This window comes from Nicotiana attenuata, unplaced genomic scaffold, assembly GCF_001879085.1.
Source record: "Nicotiana attenuata strain UT unplaced genomic scaffold, NIATTr2, whole genome shotgun sequence".
Lineage (NCBI taxonomy): Eukaryota > Viridiplantae > Streptophyta > Magnoliopsida > Solanales > Solanaceae > Nicotiana > Nicotiana attenuata.
The window spans coordinates 89,597-99,158 of record NW_017672066.1 but is presented as its reverse complement, the minus strand read 5'-3'; the positions used below and the strand labels follow the sequence as shown (position 1 = coordinate 99,158).

At 35.0% G+C, this 9,562-nt stretch overlaps 1 protein-coding gene and 1 non-coding gene across 2 annotated transcripts; both read right to left on the bottom strand.

The window, feature by feature from the left end:
* Positions 1-2,553: 2,553 nt before the first annotated feature.
* TRNAK-CUU lies at positions 2,554-2,626 on the bottom strand. Its single transcript has one exon. It is a non-coding gene; the product is annotated as a tRNA-Lys (tRNA).
* A 1,678-nt stretch (positions 2,627-4,304) lies between these two features.
* On the bottom strand, positions 4,305-6,456 carry LOC109211632 (transcription termination factor MTERF5, chloroplastic-like). The gene is made up of 3 exons (XM_019375182.1): positions 5,245-6,456; positions 4,808-5,009; positions 4,305-4,602 (listed from the first exon to the last, which is right to left on the bottom strand). Exons 1-3 carry the CDS (start codon positions 6,345-6,347, stop codon positions 4,402-4,404), a joined length of 1,506 nt encoding a protein of 501 aa, XP_019230727.1. The 5' UTR covers positions 6,348-6,456; the 3' UTR covers positions 4,305-4,401.
* Between the last annotated feature and the right edge of the window lie 3,106 nt (positions 6,457-9,562).

Here is a 9,562-nt window from a genome sequence, read left to right as displayed (position 1 = left end):
CAGGTCCATCTCCTCAATCTGGACCACTCCACTTGGCTTACCAGCCTTTTTCTTTTCTTTCAAAGTGGCTTTCTTAACACTGTTAGCTAAAGCCTTTTTTACATTGGCCTCACTCTACTTCTTATGTCTCCTTGTAATGTTGCTAAAGGTATAGAAAAAGCTATCTTTCTCTTAGTGCCACATATACCTTTTTACTGGAGTCCTTCCAACTTTGCTCTTCTTCTTTAGATTGTAACAACCTGACACCTTTTGCAGCAAATCATGAAGAGGCTCTTGTCTATTTTTAGCAAGAGAAGGAATTGATTCATGAAATTATTTCCTTAAACCATTCCCTCTGTTGCATTTCAATCACCAGAACCATCACATATCTCATGTGATTCTATCCCCATACTTTTTGTAACGATCCGATCGATCGTTTTATGTATTTGAGTCTCATTTCTCCTTTTGATGCTTCACACATATGTATTTATAATTTTATGACGTTCGGAGTTGGTTAGCTTCGTTTCGGGAATATTTTGGGTTGATTTGGACCCTTTGGTTCTTGGCTTATGAGCCTAAGTTAGAAATGTTGACCAAAGTTTGACTTTTGTAAAAATAATCCCGAAAAGGTATTTTGATGGCTCCGATAAGTTCGTATTATAATTTTAGACTTGGGTGTATGCTCGAAATTGAATTCGGAGGTCCATGGTTGATTTGACTTATTTTGCGAAAGTTAGCAATTTGTGGTTTAAAATATTTTTCCAAGTTTGACCATAGGTTGAATTTTTGGCTAATGGGTTCAAAATTTGGTTTTGGAACTTGTTTGCAAAATTTGGTGTTATTTGGAGTTTATTGATACGATTCAGATGCTTGGTTGCAATTCTAGAGGTTCTTGAACTTTTCTTTGAAATTCATGCGTTTTGATATACGATTCGTAGTTCTGGATGTTATTTTTGTATTTTGAGAGTGTGTTTGTATGATATTTTTAGACTTGTGTGGATGTTTGATTTGGAGCCCCAAGGGCTCGGGTGAGTTTTGATATGTTCCTGAAATGTTTAGACAGAAAATAGGTTGTTGGTGTTGCAGTTATTACAATTATGAGAACCAGTTTCGCAATTCCGAACATGATAGGGGGGACTCAGGTGTCGCAATTGCGATATCTGTTTTGCATTTGCGAAGTCTAGACTTAGTTAGGGTAGGTCGTAATTGCGACCTTTTTGTCGCACTTGCAAGGAAGGTAGACTTCGTAATTGCAATACCTCCTTGGCTTGACAGTTCCCGCATTTGCGAGTTTTGCTTCACAATTGCTAGAGTTCGCAATTGCAAACCTAGTATAGTAATTGCGACATCTGCAACTAAACAAAAGGTTGAAAAGTCGGGATTTCATCTTATTTTCTCTCATTTTAGAACCCTAGACTCGATAGGAGACGATTTAGAGAGGGAATTTTTATCTACAAACTTTGGGTAAGTGATTCTAATCAATTTTTAACTATATTTCATGATTACATCTTATATTTAACATCAAATTTATGAGAATCAAAGAGGAATTTTGGGGATTTTTGTTAAAGTTTTGAAAAATGAGAATTTGGATTTTGAGAGTCGATTTGGACACGGATTTGAAAACAAAATACATATATGGACTCGTGGGGTTATGGATAGTCGGAATCTACCTTTGGACCTGGGTTTTGACCGGACGGACCTGGGGTTGACTTTGTTGACTTTTCAAAAAATTTGTAAAGATCATAACTTTATCTATCGCAGTTATTTTTCCTTGCATTGTTTGATGATATAAAGTCATTTTTTGTCAGATTTGAGCCGTCTGGAGGCGAATTTTAGGGGAAAAGCTATTTTCGAGATTGATTTGGCCTAGTTGAGGTAAGTATCTTGCCTAACTTTGTGTGGGGGAACTACCCCTTAGGATTTGGGTTGATTGTGTTATTTGAATTATGTGTAAGATGTGTACATGAGGTGAAGATTGCATACACGGGCTCATATGTGATATTTTGACTGGTTTAGACTTCTTCCATGTATTTAATTAAAATCATCACAATATATATCTTTCATTGTTAAATTTACTCTCACATGCTCTATTTGACGTTGTTAGCACTTGTTCTATCTTTTATTGTTGTATTTGCTGTTACGTGTCTAGGATGACATATGTGAAAGTTCTAATTTAAAACTTAAAATGAAGAAAAAAAAAAAAAAAAAAAAAAAAACCTCTGCCAACACATAAGAGAACAAAATAATCAGATCGCTACAACGTAACTGTTATATGTATTGAGGCAAACCTCTGGTTGTCTCGGTTTGCCTTTTCTTTTCTGAGATTGTCAGTTCCTTCTGTAATTTGGATACTTAAGCTTTTATGCATGAAAACCAAATAGTTTTAGCCAAGAATAATATGCCACTGCTCATAGTTCTGCCATATTTAGTAATGCCTAGTAAAGAGAAATAAGGCACCAGTGGTCTAGTGGTAGAATAGTACCCTGCCACGGTACAGACCCGGGTTCGTTACCCCGCTGGTGCATATCTTTTTCTTTTGTTGCCTCATGATAAATGAGAGAGCAAAAAGTAAAGCGCCCACCGTGGGGCTCGAACCCACGACCACAAGGTTAAGAGCCTTGCGCTCTACCAACTGAGCTAGACGGGCTTGCTGTTTGTATTGCTGTGATAAGCAAATTTATTAATCTTGGCATTTCACAGCGAAAGCATTACATTTTGGCTTTCTACACTAAGGAACTATGAATAAATGTATTGGTTAGTGCCAATGTGGATAAGTTAATCAATCCATTGTAACCACGGGTCCAAGGTTGCTTGTTAATTAATAATAACGAAACCCCTCTATCTCAAAACTTCTTTTTCATTTGCTTATCTTGTCTCGATCCACCATGGGTTGATTTTCATTTAATCATAAAATGAGATATCATTAACTGATTTGTTAAAATATACTTCCTCTATTTCAATTTAGATGAGGTTGTTTGACTCGGCACGAAGTTTAAGAAAAAAAGAAGACATTTAAAATTTGTGGACTTAAAAGCTTTATGGGGTCATGACATTTGTGTGGTTATAAAAACTTCTCATCAAAAGTAAAATGAATAATCTAAAGTTGATTTATTTCCATATTTAAAAATATGTCATTTATTTTGGAACGGACTAAAAGAAAAGTACCTCATCTAATTTGAAACGGAAGGAGTATGAATTTATGGGCTAAGAGCCCGTTTGGATTAGCTGATTTGAAGTAGTTGATAAGCATTAAGTGCTAAAAAGCACTTTGAAGTGCTGAAACTGATTTAATAAATAAGCAGTTACATGTTTGGGTGCAAGTGCTGGAATTGATGATAAGTTGCTGCAGTATTTGATAAAAAAGTGCTGATAAGCTCTTTTTTTGTTAAAATAACTTAAATGACTGTTTACACTTATAAGGGCATAATCTCTTTAAAATTTAGATTCAAGATTGATTCAAATACAAAATATTTTATTTGTTATTTTATTTTACATACAACTGTGCTTAGATAAGATAAATTTTATGATAAATATAATTTATTTTATGATCGCATATAATCATACGTTATAACAATTAATAGATTGACAAAAGTTTCTTAGTAAATAAAAATAGGACAAAATATTTGAAGAGAAACAAATATTGTCTTCATCACCACAACACTAAGAAAATAATATACCAAAAATTTGATGTCCTTATTTGTTACATACAGTTCAAAGATTAATACACAATCACATAGATATAAATATGCGAAGAAATAGAGAATTTGCTTATCTTAAATAGTCAATGAGAATTGCAGTCTTGAAGAGGCTCAGGGGGGGGGGGGGGGGTTTAGGTTGAAAAAAATACTTGGGACTATGAGTATGGATGTAGGAATTTTATTTTAAAAAGGAATATTTTAAGGATAAAATAGTAAAAACCTTGGTCAAACTAAAGTGCTTATAAGCTAAAAATTCATAAGCTGGGGGTGACCAGTTTATGGCCTTTGGCTTATTTTTGACTTATAAGCACTTGGCTTATAAGTACTTTTAACGTTACCAAACGCGTAGATAAGCCGAAAAGTGCTTATAAGCTAGTTTGACCCGCTTATAAGCTTAGCCAAACACCCTCTAAAAATACTTCAACCATTTTTTCCCCTTGATTATACGATATGTATAACAAACAGTCAAAACTCTAGAAAACAGTTGACCATCATGTGAAAAACTGTTTTTACATCAATCTCTCGACTACAATATATGCATTTTTCACGAGATGAATTGCAGCAAAAATACCGAACAAGGAAAGTGAATATGAAAGACCAAGATATAAATTTCTACACCTACTAGCAAAAAGATATTCCTCAAAAGTACTATTTTCTTGCGTAAGATACAAATTGGGAATCTCAGCCACGTTAAGGCAGCACCGATTGCTCTAGAAACTTTGATTCACTTAGCCGGAGAACTTGATAATAATAGAGGACTCTTTTCTTCAGGATATTTGATAAAAAGGGCAGCAGAAGCCAAGATCTCTTGTTTTAATCCCAAATTCTTCATAAGAAAATCCAACTCCCTCTTGATTGTAGCCTCTGAGAGAGTTAAACAACAAGCTACATTCTGAACCATGGTAATTATTTCTTGATAACCATTCTAACCATGGTAATTATATCCTGGTTAACTCCTGAAAATTGCAAACCTCTTCCTTAAAAGAGGCTCACTGATCTGAGCAAAGACTATAAAGTCCATAGAAGAACATGGCCGAGTTACAATTGAGAAATGCCAAACTGAATGGAGAATATAGAACCTCCCAGTTTTTGTGGTTTCTCATTTTTCAGAACTAACGAATTAGGTATACTATTAGGTAATCACTAAAAGGTGATGGAACTGGGGTACTGAAAGATGATCGAGACACTGCCCAACGGCCCACATGTTGTGAAGAATTAGATGGTCTACTATGATGGACTCTACCAAACTGACCCCTACCTCCAGATGAAGTACCACTAGAACTACCAGAACGACGAGGTCTCTTATCTCTTCCCATAGCCTCTCGTCCCTGGCTATGAATACGCACTAATCCAAATGTTAACGGAAAGAAACAATATATTTTTGCTTTCTCTAGAAAACATGTAGGTTACTAGGAAGCAAATTAAGTTGGAAATGAAAAAACAAAAAGGCAATGATATTTTTGCTCTATCAGGACAGAAATGATTTTTGGCAACACGGACTATATTTTTCAGAATACAAACTGAAAAAAGAAGAGCAAAAATTGTATTGGCCTACAACTGATAATTTTAAGAAGAAGCCACAGTTTTGTTGTGTGATTCATACAATTCAGGTATCTGATCCTTGTAGGGCAGCACAAAATACTCTATGAACTTCAACTCTGTTAAGCTCAGAACATAATAGAGATCCAACTTTCTCCTCTCAACCTTCTTTTCATCCAAAATTTTCAAGACTTGCACCCGAGGTACCACCCTTTTTTCCAAACTATAGACCAAAATTGAAGGATGAGAAGCCAAATAAGCAGGTTCAAACCCGAGCTCCTTCATGTAAATATTCAATGCTTTCTTAATCTTAACCTCTGAGAGTGCTACACAATAAGGTAATTTCCTGAACATGACGAGTATATCATCATCAGACCATCCAAAACTCTTGAAAATTTCAATCTTCTTTTCCAACCTAGACTTCTTTTGCGAGGCTAACGTATGAAATCCATAAGGAAAAATAGGGGAGTTAAGAGGAACCTGAAAATCCTTCTCCACCCTATGCAATAAATCCTTAACCCACTCAGTCTTTTGTGTAATGCACCTAGGATTCCTAAGCACAAGTGTTTTTATTTTCACATCAGAAACACCACAGTTTCTCAACAACAATACATTAGACTCCATAATATGATAAGCACCAAAAGAAAGCAACCATGGAGTTCTCTTTATAGCCTTAACTACATTTTCATCAGTGCCCAAAGTTCTCCTAAGACAGTCAATAGTAGGTCTCAAATGAGTAACTAAACCTCTTTCAACAATTGTTGTATCTTTAGTGATTACATTCACCAGGTCCGACCCGGATAACCCGAGATCCATAAGGCACTGGAATTTGGGTTTTAGGGTTTTGGGAAAATCATAGAATAGCAATTTGGGTGCTCTAGAAACTAATTTTTTCATCTGGGTATCGTCCAAACCGGTTTGTTTCAAGAAATTGAGGACTAAATCGGGATTTTTTAAGGATTTCCATGAAGTTACCTTGGAAGATGTAGAGGTTGCTTCTTCTTTGGAGAATCCTAGAGAATTAACCAGGTATTTCACCAAGAAATGTGTCGCGGCAGGAGCTGGGGTTGCACTTGACGAGTAAAAATATTGAGATACAGCTACTGATTTGCCTCTGAATCTGACGAGCATTTCGTTTAGCTATTGTTGTTAAGGATTTTGCAAGAGTAGAAAATACTTCTTCTACCATTAACAGAGAGTTGATGGGTTTAACTGTTTAGATATTTAGTTCGAAAGAAATGGTCTTAATCTGCAACCCGTTAATATTGTCTCAACTTGCACCACTCACACTGCTAACAATTGCACCAGCTAGCCACTTTTCAGACAATCTTTTAAAAATAACCAATGTCTGAAAGTTCATTAAAACGTCGTTACCTTTAATGCGGAAACACTATGACAGAAGATTCCAAAGTAAAAATCCAAAATCCTGTCTTGAATTTGAAGCTTTATTTTGAGGAATTTTCAGAAATGATTATTGTTTAGTGGCTATTAACTTCCTATAACTATCATATGCATAATTACTTTCCGCAGCTACCTTTCAGTTGTTATGGTAATGTATTTGATGTATTCGAGCTACTGTATTCATGAATACAGTAGCAAAAATCGGCTAAAAAACAGGGCAGTCCAGCTGTCAGCCGCTGTATTCACATGTATTCATACCATGTATTCATGAAAATAACATAATAATATGTCTCTTCAGTTGTTTAATAACGGAAAGCTGCTAATTTAACAGGATACACTCCTAATATAACTCACCTAAATCAATTATAACACACAACATTATCAATCCAATTAATGAAAAGATTTATCAGACGCTAAACACCAAAAAATAGAGCATTCTTCAGAGTTTCATTCCCTCTTTTTTTCTGATACAGTTCGAATTTTTTTTCTTTTGACATTGTTCGTTGTATTCAAGGTTATTTTTGTATTCACAATATTTTATTTATTCGTAATACATGGTATTACTGCTTTATTGAGTATATTTCATTGGTTGTATTCATTGATTTTCTATTTGTATTGAGAGTATTTTACTGTATTTCATCGTATTGTTGTTTTTAGAGTCATCAAAATGAGCTTGGCCCGTGAGGCCAGCCCAACCCATCTCGCTACTTGGGTAGGGCTGGGTTGGGATGTTTTAGTCCATTTAAAATTGAGGCTTATAAGCCGGCCCAAGTCAGTCCGCTGGCCCTTGAGGCTTGACCGAGGCTGTGCCTGGGCCGGCCCGTGGGCCAAAAATTAATTATATTCAAATTTAAATATTTAAAAGAAGTAAAAACTAAAAAATAATATTAACTATAATCCCCATTTTCCAACCTTAGATTGCTCATTTACCCTTCCATATCAACTAGAATTTATATTTTTGATATGCATGTAGTATGACAAAATTAGTTTTTCTTTTGCTTAATTAACAACGAACTAGGAAAGTTTTAAGTGACCAATAATATTTTTTTTCAAAAGAAAATATTATTTTAAGTGGCCAATGATCATTTTGGTTACTTTAATATATTATTAATTATTAAATCGGTCTTTAGTATAGAAAAAGGTCAAGTTTTAATACCCAAAAAGTTGACAATACTAGCAAATTTCATGAATTTTAAAAATTTTATGAACTATAATGATAAAATCGACAAATAATGTTAAGCCTAAATTAAAAAACCTTAACATATAAACTTATTGAAGCAATTTCTGAACCTAAGGAAAGTGAAAGAAAAGTACTAACAAAAATATTCATGTAACATTAAAAAAAAAAAGAGCTAGAGATATAGAAAATTTACATTTCAATTACGAGATTCCTTGCCAAATATCAAGATTCTTGTACACTCTAAATAAATAGAAGTCGTTCATATGATCAAGAGATTATATCACGAAAAAATATCTTAAGATTTGGAGAAATATTCTTTTCTAAAAAGTTGAAGGGCCGGCCCGCCCTAGCTCGCGGCCCTCTTAGGGCTGGGCTGGGTTGGCCATTTTAAGACCCATATAGATGGATGGCCGGTCCTCCCTAGCCCACCAAATTTAAAAGCCCACGAGGCTTCGGCTGGGCTAACCCGTTTTGACAGCTCTAGTTGTTTTAAATACGGAAGGATACAGTTATGTTGAAAATATAGATGAATATAGTTAGAACTAACAATGTATTTAAAAAATAATATTGTATGAACTCAAATACATATAAATACATCCAAATACAACAGTCAAAAGTCACTGTACAAAATAAAAATTAGTGTATGCCTTATTGAATACATATAAATACAAGAAGAGAAAACCACTGAACAATAGTTATTTCTGAAAATTCTTCTAAAAACTTCCAAGCTACGCAGAAATCAGAACCTCTTTAGCTTTCTAGTCTTCGTTCCCCTAAACTAATCAACTCTTCCGTTGGAATGTCAACCGGCCACCAGAATTGCAAAGTTCGTGATAGATACAATAGAATACCTTTTAAGAATATGAAGGCATGTGAATGCTTTTGATAGCACTTTCTTGGTGCTATATCCTTTCCGATAGCACTTTCTTCAAAATGTCTTCATCAAAGTTTCTGATATGAGTTGTATCTTTTTTCAAAGTGGAGCAGATATGGTCTATTCATAGCGGAATTGATTTTGAATGTTGACATAGAAGAGGATGGAATCCAGCAAATCTACTCTAGGGTTTGAGAACAATCTAGAGAGAGAACCTGCAAATAAAGGAGAATCGTGGTTCAACAATGGGGAAGACAAAGGCGTTGTGAGAGAGAGATCGTGTTGAGAGAAATAAGATACTATGCGGTGAGTTTGGGAGAGAATAAACTGAAAGAATTAGAGAGAGAAATATTAGACAGCATATTTAATGGCTTAACGGTAGGAAGTGACAATAAATACATATTTTTGATATAAAAACTAAAAGGTAGCTATAGAATATAATATTTTAAAAGGGTTTTTATTTATAATAAATAGGGTGTAAACATTTGCTATAGGAGGTAAAATTTTCTTGGCGCATCGCACATAGTTTTAACCCGCCAATCACACCACCCAACCTTAATTAAGAATCAGAGAAGCACTATTATGTTAGGTCGTAATTGACTAATTGTCCTTAGGTATTAGTCATTGTAGGGTGGCAAATGGGCGGGTTGAGCTAAATTTGGGCGGGTCAAGATGGGTTAGGTCAATAAATGGGTCATTGCCCAATCCAGCCCAAAGTGTGCTTGGGTTAAGATGGGTTGAGTCAAGATGGGCTAAACAATGGGTCATAACCCAACCCGCCCAACCTAACCCATGTTTTAGAACCATGCTCATCTTTCATAAAAAAGTCTTTTACCTTAAAATGTGTAGGTTAAAAATATTTTGCGGGTGGAGGGAGGGGGAGTTGGGGTG